Below are 23458 nucleotides of genomic sequence, written 5' to 3' on the forward strand. Positions count from 1 at the left end.
AATTTGCAACAACTGAAGTTTTCGACCATAAACTATAAAACTTCTTATTTACCAGTAATTAAGGTGTCAGCCTTCATTAATACTAATTATTAAAGATAAACCTATAAAGAAATTTTATCCAAATTATATTATAATTTCATTCAAATTACACAATCTTAAAATGTTATTAAAACTATGATGCACCAAGTAAAAATGCCAATAAATCAATAGCAAGACATAAAAATGTGTTTGCAGTATGAATAAAACTAAGTTTATTAAATGTATGGGGACAAAATTATTGTTTTCATAATTAAGAAAGTTTCACTAGAAATGTAACATCATCACCAACTCTGTACAAAGTATAGCATGTCCAATATTAAGTTTTTGCTTAATAAAAATGTCAATTTTACACAATTAAAATGATGAATAATACACATTAACAATGTTTATAAGATTTTTAATAAAAATTCTAATTAAACTTTCATACTACAAATCATTACTAATACAGAAAAGACCAAGCACTATTACACAATTAATTTTTATAATAAAAAAGACCAAGCACTATTACACAATTTTTATAATAAAATTATTTCCATAAAAATCCTATTAGACTTTTTTGCATGAAATGACTCTTCTTTATAAAGAATAATTTACCATATAAAAAAATCAACATTCATGGTTTAATACAACTATTCCTTCAATGTAACTCTACTCTACTTTCTTTAAGCTCTCTACTCAACCCAACTCCATGCAGTTTGCAATCAGCTTGCATATTTCTTTTGTAAGGTTTTATCTTTTAAAAAAGAAAAATGCAAAAGCCAGGCACAGTGGCATACACCTGAGGTCCCAGCTACCAGGAAGGCTGAGACAGGAAGATTGCTTGGGCCCAGGAGTTCAAGGCCAGCCTGGGCAACATCGTGAGACCCCCATCTCTTAAAAAAAAAAGAGAGAAAGAAAGAAAAAAAGCAGTTACGTTTCATAGATAACGAAAATTAAATCTTGAACTCAGTTTTTACCTAACTCACCCCAGTAAAGAAAATCTTAAATTTGGAGACATACTTGAAAAGGAAGCTACACTGACAGAAGCCCAGAAGTCATGAAGAAACAGTTCCAATCCCTTCCCTCCCCTTCTTTCATCCTCTTCGTTCTCTCTTCCCTCTCCCTTTTTCTCATTCTTTCTTGATTCCCTCTTCTCTCCCTCTCAATATTATGTAATATGGGCAGGATTATACAAAAAGTAATTTCCAAGGCCAAATTTAAAGCTAGATCTGCCCTTACTTCAAAATCCTTGCTTTTAAGAACCACTACAGTATTTCACTAAATCTAAGATATATTACTAAAGGAAAACACACACACACACACACACACACACACACACACACTGCAAATTCTAATTGCAAGATACCATCTACTATAAGGCTCATATATTTTCAGAGATACTAAATATAAAAAGAATGTACACAGTGGAAATGATAAAATGATGTGGTACACGGCTTCCCCTTTTCAGATCTCCAGACTCCCAATACATAGGACATATAGTTTTGTTTAATTAATAATTAGGTATTTGCCTATTCTTCCCAATCAGAATCACATCTCCAGGCTTGATCTTTGATAACCATCAGCACCCCTTACCTACAGAGCACCTGATCTAGACTGTCCTTGTTAGGCTCTGTTGCTACCCAAGTCCCAGACCAACAAGGACCATCCTCATTACAAAGGCAGACCATTCACAAAGAGTTTAGTTTGTTAATATTTCGTTTGTTGATGCTTGAGTTAGCTTTGTCAAGGTTGGATTCTTTAATTCACCCAGCTCTCAATGTGCCCCTTGTATATACAGGGACCTCACTGTATGCAACAAGTTAAAATGGTTTAAGGGAGTGGTTTTCAAATTGTGCTCTGGTGATCCAAACAGGTATGGCACCAGGCCCCCTACTACCACATCGGTCAAGATAGTTAAGTTTTTATATTTTATATTCTGGGCCTCTTGAAAACCACTACCTTAAAACCACTTAGAAGGAACATCAAGAAAAGGTCAAGCAGGACATAAAGTTTCAAGACAACTGACCATGTTGATGTAAATACTCTCATTCATATATCTCTGTCTTAAATACGCTGAAAAAGCAACAACGCCGATAGACAGACAGACAGACAGATACACAGATAGATACACAGATAGATTCTTTTAAATGTCCTCAACGTGCAGTATTATTCAACAAAACTAACACAGGAATCACTCTAACAAAGAAAGGCAGACACTCTAAAATTAATACTCCAGAAGAATACACTTACTTTTGTTGGCATCCACTCATCAAGTTTGCTATCCAAAACTACGTCATAACAGAAGGCACCAGAAATTACTGTAAATCCAACCAAAATAAAAAGCAAAGTCAAATCTGCCCTAACAGAAAGTTACTAATTTGCAACAACTGAATATTTAGACTACGAAATGAAGGTTAGCAATCTCTCCCAACTCTACAAATTATAAAATGGTTGCCATTCTTCCAGCTGCTTGCCAGAGCTCTATCAAATTTCCCTTAGCCAAAAGATTGTTAATCCCAAATCACTAATCACTAATATTTTTTAAACATTCAAGTTTTCTTCAAAAATGCTAATTACCATACAGATTTCATAAAGTTACCAGATGTAAAAACTCCAGGTAGCCGAGGCGGGTGGATCACCTGAGGTCAAGAATTCAAGACCTGCCTGGCCAACAGAGTAAAAACCAGTCTCTACTAAAAATACAAAAATTAGCCAGGCGTGGTGGCAGGTGCCTGTAATCCCAGCTACTCGGGAGTCTGAGGCAGGAGAATCACTTAAATCTGCGAGTTGCAGGTTGCAGTGAGCCAAGATCACACCACTGCACTCCAGCCTTGGCGACACAGCTAGACTCCGTCTCAAAACAAAAAAAACAAAAAAAAAAAATTTTCAAAAGAACAATGTATTTAGTAAGTAGATAAATAACTTAATGGATATGAAATGCTAAATTTCTTTTATACGCCTAAATAGCTTATTTTTGGTGTTTTGTTCTTAGAATCATTTATTGAGTTTCTTTCAAATATTTTAGGTATACCTACTTCTTTAAAAAAAAAATTATACATGTGATCCTACCATATTTACTATTCCAAAATCCTAGTTTTAGCAAAATTACAATTTACACCCTTTCATCTCACCAAAGTGCTGTCTCTCTCCAGAGTAATAGTCATGTCTGGTGAGATATTACCACCTCAGGACAGCTCTTCCCAGCAGTCTACTTATACTCATATTTCCTCCTCCTCTACACATGCAATTTGGAAATATATGCTTAAAGTCGTAAAAAATAAACGCTGAGGGCTAGGAGTGGTGGCTCACACCTATAATCCCAGCACTTTGGGAGGCTGAGGCGGGAGGATCATGAGGTCAGGAGATCGAGACCATCCTAGCTAACACAGTGAAACCCTGTCTCTACCAAAAATACAAAAAAAATTAGCTGGGCGTGGTGACGGGCGCCTGTAGTCCTAGCTACTCGGGAGGCTGAGGCAGGAGAATGGCGTGAACCCAGAAGGCGGAGCTTGCAGTGAGCCGAGATCGCGCCACTGCACTCTAGCCTGGGCGAGAGTGAGACTCTGTCTCAAATAAATAAATAAATAAGTAAGTAAATGCTGAGATAGTGGAATTCCATGAAATTCATATTCAAGACAAACACTTTCCAGTAATTCTATGATGTGAATTATTAACCTGCAAAGACTACTTCATGTTTCATCATCATAAGATAGATTTTGTTACTCATGATAAATGAAACATATGTATAATGCTAATTTATACTAGATAAAATTAGAACTAAACTCTATACATCATCAAAAATAGGTATCAAATATTTAAGGATCACAAAAAGACATATATTTATATGTGTACATTACCAGGAATTTCTGGAGCTCTGACCAAACTGACCATGTATTCATCTTTGAATGCCCTCTCTATCACACAGCCCATCATCATAGCACAGGAACGCCAATAAGCCTAAAAAAAAATATATACGTATATAAAATATATATAAACACACTGAGATTCACTAAAGTTTCGACAATATTAAATTTTAAGTGAACTTTTGACTTCAAAAATATTTCTCATATATTTCTGTTCACACAATGTAGCAACAGTTACCATCAGGCAATGACATTACCTCAACCAAGCAAAAATCAAGAAAGAATGAAGCATCAACTTCAGGTTCTTAGTAATGTTTCTGTGCAAGATACCAAGCACCATAATGGTTGTCAACCCCGACAGATAGTTTTATTATCTGAAAGTATTTATTTTTAACCCAGGATAAAGTTAACTTGTTAACAAACTTGTGCTAAAGTAAAATAAATGTATTAATTATGTAACTGTTTATACCATTTATAAATATAGAGAAAAAACTCAACTTTTATGAATGATTAGTGACTCTTATCCTAAACCTAACACCCTAACATGTCGTTCAGATTACTCATATTTACAGCAGAGCAGCAGCAACTGGGCTTTCATCTTACCAGCACATTTTGACTCATAGACATGCCTGATTGAGATGGTATCAGAGCAATGACCTGATCAGAGTCAAAAGGAGAAACCTGCAGTGTACCTGTCCATTGTGTTCCCCTCTTGCTGACACTACTCTGAGCACTTTTCAGAAGCTCTGTTTAGCATTTGAGGACTACAAAAGTGGGATCACGTCTCCATTATCAATTCTGTGCAACCACATTACACTAAAAATAAGTACAGACCCAGGCCTTGAAGACAAGTGGCAACATGTACTTCTTCATCTATCCTACTTAAATGTCTTTAATGTCTGTTGAACTCCAGCCAGAAGGCGTAGGTTCAAATCTGGGCTCCACTAGTTCATAAATCAGTAACCTTGGTCAAGCTGCTGAACTTCTCTTTGTCTCAGTTTATTAATCGGGAAAATGGGGAGAATAGTATGAACACTGTAGAGTTTGTATGAAGGTTAAAAGAGTTAATATCTGTAAATCACCTAGAACAGTGCCTGAGACATAATACATACATACCCATTGTTGGCTATTATTGTCATTTCTATCATTTTCTTGTTCAATTATTTCAACAAATATTTATTAAACACCTACTGTATGTATACCAAGAACTAGGTCCAATAAGGGAAGTGGTCCCTATCTTCACATTCAACAGTTTATGCTACAAAACAAAATTCAAATATCCTATCTAGAGACTAGCCAAGTTGTGTGAGACCTTAGAGAAAAGAGGATTAATTTTGACAAGGAGAAACTTAGAAGGTACCACAAAGCAGATGGCCTTTTAATTGAATTGTAAAAAATAAATAGGATTTTAATAGAGAGAAAAGAAAATGCTCACATTTGAAGAAAGCATCAAAAAAAGCAAGGTGGATAACACAGCATAAACCATTAGTGACTGATATGGTTTAGCTCTGGTTCCCCACCCAAATCTCATCTCGAATTGTGATCCCCATGGGTCGAAGGAGAGACCTGGTGGAAGGTGACTGGATCATGGGGCGGTTTCCCCCAGGCTGTTCTCATGATAGTGAGTGAGTTCTCATGAGATCTGATGGTTTAAAGGTGTATAGCAGCTCCCCCCCACTCTCTCTCTTGCCTCCATGTACGATGTTCCTGCTTCCCCTTCTACTATCGTTGTTAAGTTTCCTGAAACCTCTCCAGCCATGAAAAATTGAGTCAATTAAACTTTTCTTTATAAATTACCCAGTCTCAGGGAGTTCTTTATAGCCATGTGAAAACGGACTAATACAGTGGCCAAGTACTCTAATGTGGCCAGAACAAGAAGGAAAAGGAAAGAAGCAAGGGGGAGGCCAAGCTGGAAAGGCAGGCTGGGAACAGATTATACAGGGCCTGGAAAGCCGTGTGAATGTTATCAGGTAGGCAAGTTCTTTGGGTGTAAGTGACATGCTCCTTAGTCATGTCACTTAATAAAGCTGTTATAGGCCTGTAAAAGAACAACTTTTAAGTACCGAAAAAGAAAGTGGGGAGATGGGTAAGCAGAAAGAGTTAAAAAGTTATTGAAATCATCTAGATAAGATGGTCAAAGGCTGAATTCAAGCAGTAGCAGTGGAAACGGAATCACCCACAATATAGTGATTAATGAATGTAAGTTGAAAAAAGATATTAATATAAAAGACATAGCATACCAAAAACACCCAGAAATGGATGCCACTGATATTTTTTGAACTATAAAAGTGCCTAATCTAACAGGTAAAACATTGACTAAAGAGTACAATACAACATTTAAACTTGGCCATATTTTTACGTTACACCCCATAGAAAACAGGTCTTAATAAAAAGGGAAATAGGGAAATAGAAAAAGAATGTAGAGACAGAAATACCTTATTCACTTCTCCTGGATCACGATCTTTGAAAGTAAGAAATTTAATTTCACAGGACTTTGTTAAAGGCTTATACATGTCCCAAGGCTGTCCATCCACCAGAGCCAGAATGGACTTCCTGCAGTACCACTCACTTAAATCTAGAAATTTAAAACAGACTGATTATCTAACAAAATCCAGAGTGAAAAGGTACATGTTTAAGTGCTACATTTAGAAATAAAACAACGGGAAGGCAAGATTCTGCAGACTGTCCTTTTTAGAGAAAAAAAGTATATTACATCTATAATCAATTAAAAAAAAAAATACCCTACAAAAATTAGCCAGGCATGGGGGCACATGCTTGTAATCCCAGTTATTTGGGAGGCTGAGACAGGAGTATTGCTTGAACCAAGGAAGCAGAGGTTGCAGCGAGCTGAGATCATGCCACTGCACTCCAGCCTGGGTGACAGAGCGAGACTCCGTCTCAAAAATAAATAAATAAATAAATAAAATAATACCCAATATACTCAAGGTCTTATTGGTTATTAACAAAACTACCCAAAGCATTTACAAAATTCATTAAGGCTACAACTAGTTTGAAATTAATTTGTCAATTATTAATGAAACAATTTTCTAAGAGTTACACTTGAATATTTAGAGAGCAGCATCACGGATATATCTGGATAGATACACACACAACTCAAAAGGAAAGGGAAATATATTAACACACACCTACAAAAATCAGTTCTAGATTGGTTTTGGGTCTTGCTCCCAAACCACCTCTTATTTCCATGACATAGATGCTTCAAGTTAAATACCGTAGTTACCATTTTTTCGAAATTAATATGAATTCCCAGATAAGCCAGTCAGCTCTGGTCTGTTTCATCATCCCAGAATGCAATGCCAACTGTGATTAGATGTTCTGTAATGACATAGCTACTCACAAAAGTACTCAAACTACAGGGTCTAAATTATTAACCCCTACATAAGCTCTGTAAAGACAGGGATCATGTCTACTTTTGCTCACTCATCAGTATATCCAGAGCCTAGCACCAGGCCTGGTATTCACTAGCACTAGCAGGTATTCAGTAACAGTTTACTGAATGACTGCAAGCATGAATGACAAGAAAGTCTCAGAGCAGGGGTCATGCTGAGGATGCTTCAGAAGCTGTATCACTACATGTGATGTGTATAAAGCTCCTTAAGGGCCTGAGTTTTGTCTTATCCTCTTCTGTAATCCTAATGCCTATCATATGGCAGAGGTTCCAGAAATACTTGAAAACCAAATGAGTAAATATTTATAAGTACTAATTCAAGTGCCAGAGTGAAGGAAGATTAAGAGGGAGTGTACACTCTTTAGGCCAGTTTAAGCTGATAACTAAAGTTGTTAATTACCTAAATGGAATCATTATTGAGTTTTCCAAAAGTTTAAGCAATGCAGCTAGTCATGCCTGTATCTATTTTGGCGTTTCTTTAATTTAAATAGTACCAGTTCTAACAAAGGTACTATCAAAACATTTTCATCAAAAATAAAATATAGAGGTTCTTATTCCCTTCATTTCCACACCAAAGCACACATGGGGCACAGCTGTCTCCTTTAAGATATAAATACTTTTATCCCAATCACATTCACCCCATGCACATTCCCACTCACACATTTACCACATGTACAAATAAATGTAAACAAAAATACAACACAGAGAGAGCTCAATGGAAGACAGATGATAGATGTAAGTTAGGCTATACAATGAAGAGGGGAGAAAGAAAAAGGCAGCAAAAAAAGCTGATCATCTGTGGCCATGGCAACCCCTTTACACCAAAATCCTTTCTTGAGACCTGCATGGTGACTGCTGCCACCACATCACAGCCGTAGCTAAAAGGAGCAAGCAAATCCCAGCTACTTGGGAGGCTGAAGCAGGAGGATAATGTGAGGCCAGAAGTTCAAGACCAGCCTGGGCACCATAGCCACCCTATCTCTCAAAAAACAAAAATAAATTAGCCAGGTGTGGTGGCGGGTGCCTGTAGTCCCAGCTACTTGGTAGGCTGAGGCTAGGAGTTTCAGTGAGCTATGAGAGTACCACTACACTCCAGCCTGGGCAACAGAGCCAGACCCCCATCTCTAAGATTAAATTAAAGGAGAAAGCACACTAGTAACAATGCACTCAGGTCTGGCCACCTTCTGCCAGAAAATAATCTAGTACCCTAAACAAAGCTAGATTCAAACAAGCCCCAGGCAGGGCAATCTGTGCACTACACTGCCAATCTTGCAATACTCAGAGTACCCTCCGGAGCTAAAGGGACAGTGAATAGACAATAAGGTGCCAGATGAAGAACCACTGGGAAATCCAGGGACTTCTGCGCCCACCACATCTGGCTAATTCGTTTTTATTTTTTGAGAGACGGGGTGGCTATGGTGCCTAGGCTGGTCTTGAACTTCTGGCCTCAAGCTCTCCTCCTGCTTCAGCCTCCCAAGTAGCTGGGATTTGCTCGCTTCTTTTAGCTACGGCTGTGATGTGGTGGGAGCAGTCACCATGCAGATCTCAAGAAAGGATTTTGGTATAAAGGGATTGCCACGGCCGCAGATGATCAGAAGTAATTACAACACCCTGTCTCCTGCACCAGTTCTTCCACACAGCTCAAGTAAAAGGGTCAAAACTGTAACCTGATTCTGTTACTTACGCATGGCACAACTGTAGGGAGTTGAAATGTTTTTATTCATCACGAAGACAGTACCGGGGTCAGTTTTCCCAACATGCTTAACTTCTATCTTCTCAGTTCGGGGAGTTAATGATAACTGCCTGGCTTTCTCTTTATTAAAGAGGTCATTCCGCATTTCTGTCAATTCTGTCGGCGACAGCTGAGAAGCTGGAGAAGTTGCTATAAATCCTGTGAAGCAGTTACAACAAATATGAAGGCTGAAAAAATGTTTAACATACTGCCAAAACTGCGCTCAGAGGTAAAATTAAACCGATTTGTAATATTAACAAACACCAGCGGAAGAAACAGAGCTGGCCCAGATATGTGTCTCTACTTTTAAATTTGGCTCTTTCACATCAGATCGCTATTTCCCACCAATTTCCTCTGTCGTGTTTCCAATCAGTGCTTTACAATAACGGGCAAAAAGTAACCAGGAAACGGAGTCAAAACTGGACTAGAGTCATTGGGAAGGTGAAGAAAGTGGTCGGTTTGAAAGGGTCTGAAGGAAAAGAATAAAATTTCAGGAAACTAAAGGTCCCATACCAAAACTATCAATATCCAGAATGAGAAATGCTGAGTTTATTTCCCAAAAGCCAAATCAGGGAACCTGCCAAGGCAAGTCCAAGTATTCCCAGGGAAGACATGGGCGCAGAGGCGGCCCAAGCTCCTCCCGCGGCCTGACCCGACCCCTGCCCTTGCCCCTGCCCTCCTCCAGCCCCTGGTTCCCATACATTTGTCCTCCCAAGCTGTGTATAAGGCCAACCGCCGCGGCGGGACTGAGAATCCCTCCTCCTTCCTCTGCCCCGCGGGATGTCCCCGGCCCCGCCTCAGGTCCAGTGTGGACAGACAACACATTCTAGGCCTCTTCCCTGTCCCCACGGCCTCTGAAACTCACTCCAGCTGCTCCCCCCACCGGATGCGACCCGCCAGAGCCGCAGCGCCCGGACACCCATGGCCAGCGCCTCCATAGCAGCGGTGAGAACCGTCGCGCGCAAGTCCTTCTTCGCCCTCCTCCCCCGGAAACGGAGCGCGCACTCGGGAGTTCCGCAGGACAGTTCTGTTCCGGACCCAGCACGCAGACTGCGCACCGCCACCAGGGGGCGTCCGGCCTCGCTGGGGATTCCGTGGCTGAGACCCCGAGATTCCGAGCCGGGGCGCGTTACCTGTGCTCTATACCTGGGTGCTGTCACCGACCCAGAGTTGCAGGGCCCCCAGAGCGGTCGGCCTGCCTGCCGCCCACCACGTAGGCTCTGCAGGGAAACAGAGTCCCACAGGCGTCGTTGCCCTCCGCCTTCTGGCCTCTGCGGGTTCGATTCCGGCCACCCAGGTGAAGCGCTTGCTTCCCTAAAAGAATATATGCATTTCTGGGGGGGAGGGGGGCTGGGAATGGGGACGGCGTCTTCTATTTTGTCAGCGATGACATCTTCTAGCGCGTGTCTCAACTTTCAATTGTGCCGGGTAGGTTCTTAGTTCGGCTGCAGTGGGTCTGCACCCCGGTTCTCCTCTTAGCCATGGTAATAAAGGCCTCGAGACACGTCGCCTTGACTTTGGAGAAGACGTTGTAATTCGTAAGAGCTCTTTACAAATTTTCTAGTTTAGTTTATGTAGTACAGGATGTATAGGAGAAGGCATCCCGGGGCAGAATTTTTGTCTCTAGTCCACTGATGTATCCCAAGCGCCCAGAACAGAGCACAGCTCACAGTCAGCGCTCAACAGATGTTTCTTAAATGAATGAATGAATGAATGAATGCCCTTGCAGGCAAACCTCAGCGCACTGTCTAATTCCTCTGTCCTACCAGGACATGAGTGTTATTTGAAGTAAGCACTCCGTAGGTACAGGATGGAAATATTTTCACTTACAGTAGATTAATACTGTGGCTTTACTTAAGAGTGTCAGATTCAGCCTTTCCCCCACTCTGTCCTTTGCCTTGCAATTGGAATCCGCCGCCACCAGGTGGAAGTGCCGTCTAAGGTACAAATATGACCCTGCGCCCCGATAAACTGACTCTCTCCTTGGCCCAAATGTTAGACTCACAACCACTGCGCCAGGAAATTGTAAGTATCTTCACTTTTTAAAACGAGAAATGTAAGTGACGGAGCTTGGATTTACATCCAGGCTACATTTTACCAGGCTACATTTCATTTAAGATCCTAATTCAAACCACGAAATGTACATATATACATATAGGGTTGGGGGGGGTGTATCTTTTGCTTCCTCAAATTTGCGTACAATTCCCATGAAAGCTCTCTGTTTCATCGGCCTTTTAGAGCCTGTACCCATTTAACCTTACCTAGAAACACTCTAGTGCCCTTAGAACGTCTTAGAGCCACATTGAAGCAAAGCCTCTGAACATAAACTTAAGCAAGTTTGATCATAAACCCATTGGAGGCAGGTAATTGGAGTTCATCAGTATGAGAAATTAACCTAGTTGAAAGGTTGTCACTAGTGATAATGGCCAAAAAATACTATATACCAATCATAGGGATGGGTTTATTAATTTTCACAACCTACCTGAGCAATTGACATAAAAATCTTCATTTTCCAGGAAAAGAAATTCAGGTTTTAAGAGTTCGAGAGATATGCCCAAGGTAAATCTTAGACCAAGAATTCCCCCCAAATATTTTCTTACTCTGAATCCCCTCTCTTGCCTTCTTTATCAACCAGCTCCCCAAATCTTAGTCTCACTCTGTCAATGTCTCTGCCAAATAAAAAGAATCAAGTCTGTGACAGTAAATATCTAAGATAAGCCTGGATCGTTACTGTGCCAGAAAGCCTGTAACTAACTATAAAATACAGACAAACAGAAACATGTTAAAAAGGACGGGGTACCAAACTCAAAGGGGCTCCCGTTGTCCAAATTTGGGAGAGTTTGCATAACACAAAGAATAACGCTGAAATTTTATGACGTGTACACTAAAAATTCATGAATCCGTAATGATACTCAAGAATAAATAAGTGTGGAAATAGTGAAGGGAGTTTTCTGTACAAAAAAAAAAAATGCCATATTTTCACTTACAGTAGATTAATACTGTGGCTTTACTTAAGAGTGTCAGATTCAGCCTTTCCCCCACTCTGTCCTTTGCCTTGCAATTGGACATAATAAAGTCGTAGGAATAATAGAATAGGGAAAATCACCATTCTGCATCTACCAATGTAACCATTGGTACAGGAAGGGATCATCAATAGATGCTAAAACCAATAGAGAAAGTTTGTGGAGGATCAATATATTCACATAGTCTCTAAGTATCACCTCACAAATTACTGACAAAATACAAATGGATAAATGAAACTTTTCAAAGGAGAAATCTGGTGGATATCATCGTCAGGTGATCAAACATATCGTCACCCAAAATGAGACAATCTGACTTTATTTATGCTTCTTGGTTGTGATATAAACAATATAATCTATGTAGCATTCCTCACATAAATATTTAATCAGAATCTAAAGAATTATGAGGAAATCAGGTATATCCAAAAAGTGATATATTCTACAAAACAACTGACCTAAATTCTTCAAAAATGTAAGTTGTATGAAAGATGAACCCAAAAAAGTCAAGAAACTGTTGTAAATTAAAGGAGACTAAATAGATCTACATTTATTATCAGTGCATGATCCTTGCTTGGATTTTGGATCAGGAAAAAAGTTTACGAAGAATGTTACTGTGACAGAGAAACTTGAACATAAACTATATACTAAATAATATATCAATGTTATATTTCTTGGATATGATCATAGTGTCATGGTCATATAGGAAATAATCCTCATTCTTAAGATATATATATTAAAATATCTAGGAACCAAATATCACTACGCCTATAACTAACTCTCAAATGTTTCAGCAAAAATAGGGAGCTCCATACTGAGGGAGGGAACAAGACAAATTTAGCAAATATGGCAAAATGTTAACAATGAGAGAATCTAAGTGAGGGTGTTAGTTGAACTACTCCTTCAACTTTATTCTGAAAAGTTTCAACATTAAAACTTTGGAGAATAACTTCAGTGGTTTTCAACCATGAGGGTTTATTTTGCTTATGTTGTCTGTCAGTGACGGCGGCCACCAGCCAATCGTGGTTCTGCAGCTTTATTCCAGAATTCAGGCTGTAGAAGCAGCCCCTACTTGGTCTTGTGCTTCTTGTGGCAGAGCAAAAAGAATGCAGTAACCACCTTGTGCACTGGCACTTAAGAGCTTCTGTTCAGACTCACCTATGTCTCAGCCACACATGTCCCCTGGCCCCAGCAAGTCCCATGGTCAAGACCAATGTCAATCAGGTAGGATGCCTCCTGCAGGGAGCCAGTAGATGAGGTTATATACTTCGCATTCAAGGAGGAATGCAAATCACTGGAATCAAGATTCAATAACAAGGCTGGGTTTCATGGCTCACTCATATAATCCCAGCACTGTAGAGCAACCGAAGTGAGCGGATCCCTTGAGCTCAGGAGATGGAGATCAGTCTGGATAACATGGCAAAACCCCGTCTGTACAAAAAAGTACAAAAAATCAGCTGGGTGTGGCAGTACTCAGGAGGCTGAGGTGGGAGAATCACTTGAGCCCATGAAGTCGAGGCTGTAGTGAGCTGTGATTGCACCACTCCCCCTCCAGCCTGGATGACAGAGTGAGACCCTGTTCCAAAAGAAAAAAAAAATCCAGTGACACAGTAATTTTCCCAAGACCACAAAGATGATCTGGGGCTCAGTCTCAGATCTGGCTGTCTCCAAACGCTATACTTTCTTTGTTCTCAAATTCATATGCTTTTTAAATCCAAATATTTGGTTTCACATTTTCAAATCATTATACATTTACTTGTTGGGAAATTTTGTCTTTTAATTTAAAGCTTCCTAATGAAAAGTTTCACTCTCAGTTCTTTTTTTGAATCACAAGTTCTTACCAAAACCTCACACAGGATACCACTGTTGAGAGTTCTCGATGCCTCTATCAACTACCCCATTCAATACATTTCCTTATGTTCCTCCTACTGACCCAATATGCAAGATACCAAACGTGGTTCTGTGCCTCGCAGAGCTGTACTTTTAATCAGTTTGTGTTAGTCCACGTACTCTGAAAAACAGATACCAAGACAGAGTTAAGTATGCAAGGAATTTGTTAGGAGAAATGCTTGTAAGGGAAAAGGGGAAGGTGGCCAGGTAAGGCTGACCCCATGTGAAGAAGAGAAGGAAGGAAAATTGAGTGAACACATTCTTGACCACCAGTGGGGTGTCATGAAGTTTCAACAAGATCGTCAGGTGAATCCCCAAAGCCAAAGTGGGCATGCCTCAGTGTCCCCACTGTGCTCAGTCTGGCTGGGAGCAGCCCCTGGGAACCAGGAAGCATGTTTGCCTCAAAGCAAACGTGTTGATATTTCAGAGCTCAGCAGCTGGGGCCCTGGGTCAGTTACACTGCCTGTAATTGAAGGTCTAGGAAGCATATAAACTAAGCTGTGTTTTGGGAATCCAATAATTGCAGAAGCATTTGACATGCATTTTACATGTTTACATAATAAAAACACATTTGTACCAATTATCTTATATTGGGGCTGAACACCCTCTACTTCCACCTGAGGACAAATTGCTGTGAAATAAAAAGAGATGAATAGGCAGGTGCAACCCACGGCTTTTTTTTTTTTTTTTTTCCTCTCTCTTGATGTGTGACGTCTTGAGGCTAAATGGTACCTTTATTTCAACATCATTCCTTATCAACTCCTTTGTGAGCTGAGGGGGCAATGGGGTGTGTGTGTGTGTGTGTGTGTGTGCTCGCACACGCGCACACATGGGGGTAGGGGGTGATGGTGAGAGGGTTCTGGAAAAATGAAAGGCAGATGAATACAAAGATATATATATAGTCCACTCCTTCAGCTATCATTTCTTCTCAAACCGTCTCTTTTTATCAGATATTTCCTAAAAGTAAGGGGAGAACCAAGGACACACATCACAGATAGACTTTCTTGTACAAAATATTTTTGTTTCTTTCACGGAAAACTATAATGTGTATATATATATGTATATACATGAATTGTGTTAAGAAAATAATTTTTATGTTTCCAACCTTCATTAATAAACACTAAATAATGTTTATTTAAAATGTTGATGATATGGTAAGTGTTGAAAATTATAAATATCCCAACTTGAAGAGATAGTACAGATCATAATTCCACTCCCCTCTTTTGATAGATAGAGAAGATGAATCACAGAAAGGCTAGTATTTGGCTCAAGGCCATACAAAATACTAGTATAGCATCTGGGGTCATTGGAAACGCCAGAGAATGCAGAAAATGCCAGGACTCCTGAAACTGGCAAGTGGTCCTTAAAACGCTCTGAATTGGCCTGGCACGGTAGCTCACGCCTGTAATCTCAGCACTTTAGGAGGCCGAGACAGGCGGATCATGAGGTCAGTAAATCGAGACCATCCTGGCTAACACGGTGAAACCCCGTCTCTACTAAAAATACAAAAATAAATAAATAAATAAATAAATAATAAATAATAAAATTAGCCGGGCGTGGTGGCGGCGCCTGTGGTCCAGCTACTCAGGAGGCTGAGGCAGGAGAATGGCGTGAACCCGGGAGGCGGAGCTTGCAGTGAGCCAAGATCGCGCCTGGGCGACAGAGCGAGACTCCGTCTCAAAAAAAAAAAAAAAAACGCTCTGAATCATCCCACCCTGCAGCAGTCGCACCAAATCCTTCATTTCATAGCTTTGTGAACACTGCAAGAATTCGGCTCCCATTGTTAGAAAATCAAAGATGTACTAATCCCTCAAATACAAGTTAATATGGATTTTCTCTGATGAAAAGGAACAAATACATTCTTCAAAAGTAAACTTCTCCATAGTCCCTTATCCTATTTCAGAGCAAGAAAGACTATTAGACTAACAGCAAGTTCATTTAGAGTCTTTTAGGGGTGGAGGCTGCTCATGGTTCCTTGGGAGTAGAGTTAGAGTTGATTAAGGTAACCCTCTTTTGGTCAAACAAGATACTTTCCTTCAGGACCCCTTCCCCTTAATTATACGTAATTTTTTTTCTATTCCTTCATTGTTTGAAATTCCCAACCTGGCCTGCCTTATTCCTCGTCCCTTAGCTTTGACACTTACCTGCCTTCCCTCCCCTCCCCACCATGCAATCTTGACCTATCCTGGGAAGAAGACACAGATGGGTCCTGATCACCCAAAAGCCACCTACACCCACTGACTAACTCCCGAAATGTGGTATAGTGAGGGAGAAAAGCCTAGGTTTGATCCCAGCTCTCCCCTTTGTAGCCCTTTGACCTAAATCGAGTTGAATTATAATTTACTTAACCGTACTCTCTCTCTCTCTCTCTCTTCTCTCTCTGATGTACACTTAGAATATTTAGAATATTTTGCTGCTTTGAGCATCTGTCTGTGTAATATCTGTGCACTGGTGTAAGTATTTCTTCAGGAGAGGTTCCTAGCAATGGAACTGCTTGGTCAAGGTTACATGCATATGACATTTTGATTGAGACTGCCGAAATGTCCATCATAGCCATTACCACACAAGACACAGCAGAAAGATGTTTCTTTTAGATAACAGTTGTGAATATTATCCTGGTGATAAAAGGCGACACCTTCATGCATCTTTGCATTTGTGACTGAAGTCCAGAGTCACACCCTCTAATCTTTCACCTTTTCTGTTTCATATTCAAGACCTTGTCAAACCTACGCTGGTACTTATCTACTGGGGTCATCACAGAAAATGCAAACCCAGAGCCCATAATTTCAACTTCTTGTCAATCTGTCATCCAAAGAGCTGGATTTTATCTCTTAATCCTGTTATTACCTTTTCCACCACACAATTGCATATCTTTAATTAGAATGAGTTGATCTAGCTGGACCTTTCTTAGTACATTCCTCTTGATTCCCTGTCTCCTAATTGTTTTTACATTTTTTATTGTTGTTCTACATTACACAAACAATATAGTCTCCCTATCAAAATTCAAACATTAAGAATATTTAGGGAGTAAAGCATAAAAGTCTTCCTTCTTAATCTTTTTGTACTATCTATGTCTATAGCTATATCTCAAACATTATTTTGTAATCCATTATTTAATATCTAACTGCTCCATAATGATGGCATTTGGGTCGCTCAAATACATCCCCAAATAGAAGTGGTAAGGCAATGAAACATAAGGACAAGAAGAATAAAGAAAAAAATAACTCCCTGAACAATTCTCTCTGTGACAACTGTGGGAGTATTTTGATAACTGTTGGCAACAGGACACTGCATGTGATGTGGGGAAGGAAACCTTGGCATTCAAACAAGCAAATGGTTTGGCGACAGTTTATTAAATTTCTGCCATGCTTGCAAATGCCAGTAGCAATTTCTCAGACTGCAGAATTGCTGTATGTGACAGGTTTGAGATTGTTTCACAATCGTCATCAAATAATTCATCCTTCAAAATTAAAAATTATATGAACTCTTTCAATAATTGTCACTTCTAAAACCAATGTTCTACCGGAGTTTATGGCTTTCACTTGTGCATTTTGAACGCTTCTCTGCCATACAACGAGGATAAGCAAAGCAGCCAGGTAACATTATATGTAATTTAGTCTTACCAGGAGATTTCTATCAGACTATTAAATCTTCTTCAGACAAAAATAGTCCCTGTTTCTTCTTACATTTATAGCTGTAAATGCCTACCTTTTAAAAGACTTTAACATTACACTTTAAGGAGATAGAATAAGAAGAGCAAACTAAACCCAAACTTAGTGGAAGAAAGGAAATTATATAGATTCAAGCAAAAACCAATGAAATAGAGACTAGATAAACAATACAGAAAATCCAAACAAAAAGTCCATTTTTTGAGAAGTTAAACAAAATTGACAACCCTTTAGCTACTGACAAAGAAAAGAGATTATTAAAAATCAGGAATGAAACAGATCATATTATGACCAATCTTACAGAAATAAAAAGGATTATAAGGAAAACTATGAACAACTATATGCCAACAAATTAGATAGCTTAGATGAAATGGGCAGATTCCTAGAAAGATACAATTACCAAAAATGTAGTGAAAGAAATAGAAAATCTGAATAGGCCTACATGAAATAAAGAGCTCAAATTAGTCATTTCAAAATGTTCCATCAGTAAAAGACCAGGTCCAGATGGCTTTACTGATGAGATCTGCAAAACATTCAAAGGAGAATTAAGACCAGTTCTTTACAAACTCTTTCAAAAGGTAGAAGAAGTGGGAACACTTTTTAACTCACTTTTTGATGCCAGAATTAGAATTACCCTGACGCCAAAACCAAAGAAATCACAAGAGAACAGAACAAAGTAAAACCACAGACCAATAGCCCTTAGGAATATAGAAGCAAAAATTCCTCAACAAAATACCAGCAAACTTAACCCAGCAACATATAAAAATGTTTTAACATATCAGTATAATCAATGTGTAACATACTATATAATAGAATAAAGAACAGAAACTACATGATCATCTAAATAAATACAGAAAAGGTATTTTACAACATCCAACACTCTTTCATGATTAAAAAAATGCTCAATAAATTATGAATAGAAGGGAAATTGCTCAACCTAATAAACAGTCAACAAACTAGGAAGAGGCATGAAAAGCAGTAAGATGACCCACATCATTAACCTCAGGGATATGTACATAAAAGTAAAATGAGATACTACTTTATACCCACTATAGTGGCTATAATTAAAGAGGCCGATATTCACAAGTATTAGTGAGGCGGTAGATATATTGGAGCCCTCACACCCTGCCTGTGGGAATGCAAAGTAGTACGGCTGATTTAGAAAACAGGCTGGCATTTCCTTAAAATGTTGAACATGGAGTTATCATGTAACCTAGCAATTCAATTTATACCTAAATACCAAGAGAGTCTAGGTAGAGTGGCTCATACCTTTAGTCCCACCACTTTGGGAGGCTGAGGCAGGAGGATCGCTTGAGCCCAGAAGTTTGAGAACAGCCTGGGCAACATGGTGAGATGCTGTCTCTTAAAAAAGAAAAAAAGAAACCAAGAGAAATGAAAATGTATGTCCATACTAAAAATGGTGTATGCATATTCATAGCAGTATTAGTCACAGTAGCCAAAAAGTGGAAACCAATCAACTGTCCATCAACTGATGGATGGGAAACAAAATGTGGTATGTCCTTACAATGGAATATTACGCACAAATAAAAAAGAATGAAGTACTGATATGTGCTACAACATGGATGAATCTAGAAAATATTATGTTAAATGAAAGAAGTCCACCACAAAAAAAACATGTGTTGTATGATTTCATTTCCATTAAATGTATAGAATAGGGAAAGCTATAGAGATAGAAAGTAGATATGTAATTGATTAGGACTGGAGAAGTAGGCTGGGAAATGGGGAGTGACTGCTAATGGGTATTAGGTTTCTTCTAGGAGGGACTAAAATGTTCTAAAACTAGATGCAGTGATGGTTGTAGATTCCTGTAAATATATTAAACAATATTGAATTTATTTATACTTTAAATGGGTGAATTGTATGGTATATGAATTATATCTCAATAAAGCTGTTAAGAAAATTTCTGACCTGTCTGGCTGGCCTTCTGAGAGGATGCCTAATTCCTAGTTCATTAATCATGATGCTTGCCTCTTCCCATCAATCTTGACATACCTGGGGAGAAGACACAGCTGGGTTCTGACCAGCTAAAACTAGCTGAATGCAACTATCAGGAACTGCCTCTGTGTGTCTAATATAACATAGTCTCCAGAGCCAAGCTGCCTACATGCAAATCCCCGCTCTCCACTTCTTGGCCTTGTAACTTTGGGCAAGTTTATTTCCACTTCATGCTTCCAAAGAATCATATGAAAAATTGCATTAATAGTAATACCTGCTTCATAGCATTTGGGGATGACTAAAGCACTTAATGCATAGAAGGCATTTAGCACACTGTCAGGTCATTCAATAAAACAGGTTATTGCTACTGAAACTAGCCTCTTCATACCCTGGAGGCTGATTCTAGCCCAGGTTTTTGGATGACTTTTTACTCTACTTCACATGGGAATGACGGAAGTCACCTTCACTAGATTCCTTAATGCAGCAACAGGCACTAGACTACTTTGCTATGCCATGAATTGGCAGCACAGCCATTTGGGCATGGGAAGCAGGTTAGCACATAACCATAGTTAAATGGAATTTTGTGTGTTTTTAAATTTTACAATTCTGTGAATCAAGTGTGTTTCAACTAAAGGGACTCTTATTACCTCATTCTTAGAAAAACAACTGTATCATGGTTTACCAGAGAAACAAACCAAAAGATCATATGGATTTAGATGATATAGATGTAATAAATCTGTAGTAGATTTATTATAAGGAAATGGCTCATGCAATCATGGAGTCTGAGAAGTCCTATAATCTGCAGTTGACAAGCTGGAGACCCAGCAAAGGAGATGTTATAGTTCTAGTCTACATCTGAAGGCAGAAAACCAATGTCTGTGCTCAAGCAGTCAGGCAGACAGAGTGACTTGTCCCTTCCTCTAATTTTGTTCTAGTCATGACCTCAATGGATGAGATGGTGCTCACCCACACTGGGGAGAGCAATCTGTTTTACTCAGTCAACTGATTCAAATATTCATCTCTTCCAAAACAGCCTCACAGACACACCCAGAGACAGTGTTTAATCAGATATCTGGGCACCCATGACCCAGTCAAATTGACACATAAAATTAACTATCACAGGTCTACCCCTTGTCAACTTGGCATCCATACACTTCTCCTTAACCCATACTTAATCTTCAAATAAAAACATTAACAGGGTTGTAATTCCACCTAACATGATTCAACTGTTCTGTGTACAACTGAAAATGCACTAACTCCTTCCACAGAAGAGATGACATCCTTGAGTGGTGCTTATTCTTCTTGATATCCCAAAAGTTAAAAACTAAGATGTAGAAGTAACAATACTTAAGTACTAGAAAGTCAAGTCATTGTTCTTATATTACATGATAAGGGAATGAGAGGAAAGCAAACAATGATATTTGATAAGTACATGTACACATATACACATATCGATATGTATGTGTATATATACAACAAAATATTTATAATAAAATAAGGAGGAAATACTCATGATAATCATGGTCCTCATTTCTGTAACAGTCACCTAGCCATGGTTGGTATTTATAACTATCTTCCTCCACTACCCCATCTATAGTCTCTTGCCTTCGGCAATCACCTCAGGCGGTTCTTTACCTTGTAGAGTGACTCAAATCTTCATTCCTAAAGGATCTAGACCATAGTTTGTCCTGCACAGGTTGGGTTATTATAGTTTTCTTTTTTTATAATTTTTATTTTTTTGTAGGGATGGGGTCTAGCTATGTTGCCCAGACTGCTCTTGAACTCCTGGCCTCCAGTGATCCTCCCACCTTGGCCTCCTAAAATGCTGGGATTACAGACATGAGCCACTGCTCCTGGCCTGTTGTTGCAGTTTTCCATTGGCTGTAATCACAAGGCATGGTAATACTAAGAGACACTCTGAGGGATCTCCTTTATTCCAGAGATGCTCTTTCTTACCTTCATTGTGGAGTAGTAGTCCAATTTCCCCACGATAGACAGCACCAGTCACCCCACCCAGCATGGTAGTTCCCTTCTTTGCCTGTTGATTAAGAGTATGAGGAGCCCAAAGTGGCCAAGTGGCAATCTTAACTTCCAATTCAATGGAATTGTGTCTCCCAGTGGAAGCATTCCTCCCTCCGGAACTAAGACCTTCAGGCCAGTGGGCCACGTGGTTGCAGGAACAGGAAGCAAACATTTTGCTAGTGGGTCACTAAAGATAATAGTGAGAGGTGCCAATTCTATTTCCACCCCTTGATGCTTGAACTCATGAATCTTAACTATGGGTGAAGCAGCACAATATATTGGACACCAATTCAGAGGATATACAGCCTTCTAGGAAGCCTTGCCCAAGCCCTGCAAGGTATTATTACCTATTGTCACTGATGCTGTAACTGAGTCTTCAAAAGGCACTGTTCTATTTAGCCAGCTACTTCAGGACAGTAGGGAATGTGGTAAGACCAGCAAGGTCTGTATACCTGGGCCCATGGCCGCATATCTCTTGCTATGAATTGAGTTCCTTAATCAGAAGCAATGCTGTATGGAATACCATGATGGTGCATAAGGCATTCTGTAAATCTGTGAATAGTAGTTTTGGCATTCTGTAAATCTGTGGATAGTAGTTTTGGCAGAAGTGTTGCAAGCATTGAAGGCAAGTCTGTGTCTAGAGTAAGTATCTATTCTGGTATGAAAAATTGGTCCTCTTCATCAAAGAAGCAGTGCAATGTAATTCAATCTGCACCAGGTAGCTGGCTGATCACCCCAGGGAATGGTAGACTCAGTGTTGATCTTTGCTACAGGCAGATTAAGCAGTCAGTGGTGGTCATAGCCAGGTTGGCCTTGGTGACTGGAAATCTATGTTTCTGAGCCCCTGCATAACCTCTATTCCTGCCACCATGGCCACTTTATTCATGAGCCTATTGGGTGATAACATGGGTGACAGGGAAAAGAGGCCAACCTGATATCCACAGAACAGGTCATTCTATCCCCTTGGTTATTAAAATCCTCTTCTTCTGAAGTCACCTTCTGGTGAGCGTTCACATGAGACACACATATCTTCACAATTTTTGCCCATTCAGAGAGGTCTCTCCATATGCCTCTTTTTCAAATTACCAATTTTCTGATCACTTCCAAGTCCCTAACTATCCAGCCAAACTGTTGGCCACAGACCATGAATCAGGCCATTTCTCTTTCCAAGCAAAGTGAACAACCAGTGCACTGCTCAAAGCTACGCCTACTGGATTACTGGGATGATTTCTTTCCACCACTGTCTTTCAGGAATGGCCCAGAGAGGGGCTGTGGTGCTGCAGCGCTCTTTTTTTTTTTTTTTTTTTGAGACAGTGTCTTGGTTTGTCACACAAGCTGGAGTGTAGTGGAGCAATCCTACCTCACTGCATCCTCAACCTTCTGAGTTCAAGCAATCCTCCCGCCTCAGCCTCCCAAGTAGCTGGGACTACAGGTGTGTGCCATCATGCCTGGCTAATTTTTTATTTTTATAGAGATGGGGTCTTGCTATGTTGTCCAGGCTGGTCTCCAACTTCTGGGCTCAAGCGATCCTCTCATCTTGGCCTCCCAAAGTGCTGGGTCCCTCCCATTTTTAGGTGGTGCTTGCATATTATGCAGAATCCTTTGTAAACCAGGCCTGAGTTTTCTCTTCCTTTGTCACCTGATTGTGGGGAACTTTCAATGAGGCCACAGGTGCAGGCTGGGAGAGAGAAGGCAATATAGCAGGAGTGGGGACCATGCACATTTGGGTCACTTCTTCACGTAACTTACTTGTACCTTCCAGTCCTGCATAGGCCTGATCATGTGTATACACCACTTTCATTTAACAACTGAGTGCTGCTCTGCACACCCAATATTATTGCTTTGTGGGTCCGATAACACTCCGCTTATAATGGGCCGCGCAG

At 39.8% G+C, this 23458-nt stretch overlaps 1 protein-coding gene across 7 annotated transcripts in view; it reads right to left on the reverse strand.

The window, feature by feature from the left end:
- The window catches only part of MRPL39 (mitochondrial ribosomal protein L39), a 113931-nt gene extending 103925 nt beyond the window's left edge, over window positions 1-10006 (reverse strand). For 6 of the 7 annotated variants that reach the window (XM_033232209.1, XM_033232207.1, XM_033232206.1 and 3 more), the window contains exons 1-5: window positions 9888-10006; window positions 8975-9181; window positions 6317-6456; window positions 3876-3975; window positions 2269-2336 (exon numbers count right to left, since the gene is read on the reverse strand). In XM_033232209.1, the coding sequence (XP_033088100.1) occupies window positions 2269-2336; window positions 3876-3975; window positions 6317-6456; window positions 8975-9181; window positions 9888-9960 (588 nt within the window). In that variant the 5' untranslated portion in view covers window positions 9961-10006. Of the gene's footprint in view, window positions 1-2268; window positions 2337-3875; window positions 3976-6316; window positions 6457-8974; window positions 9182-9723; window positions 9851-9887 lie in introns of those variants that run through there. The other variant, XM_033232213.1, reaches the window with a different exon arrangement.
- Between the last annotated feature and the right edge of the window lie 13452 nt (window positions 10007-23458).

The sequence above is a fragment of the Trachypithecus francoisi genome, unplaced genomic scaffold (assembly GCF_009764315.1).
Source record: "Trachypithecus francoisi isolate TF-2019V2 unplaced genomic scaffold, Tfra_2.0 Lachesis_group14, whole genome shotgun sequence".
NCBI classification, from domain to species: domain Eukaryota; kingdom Metazoa; phylum Chordata; class Mammalia; order Primates; family Cercopithecidae; genus Trachypithecus; species Trachypithecus francoisi.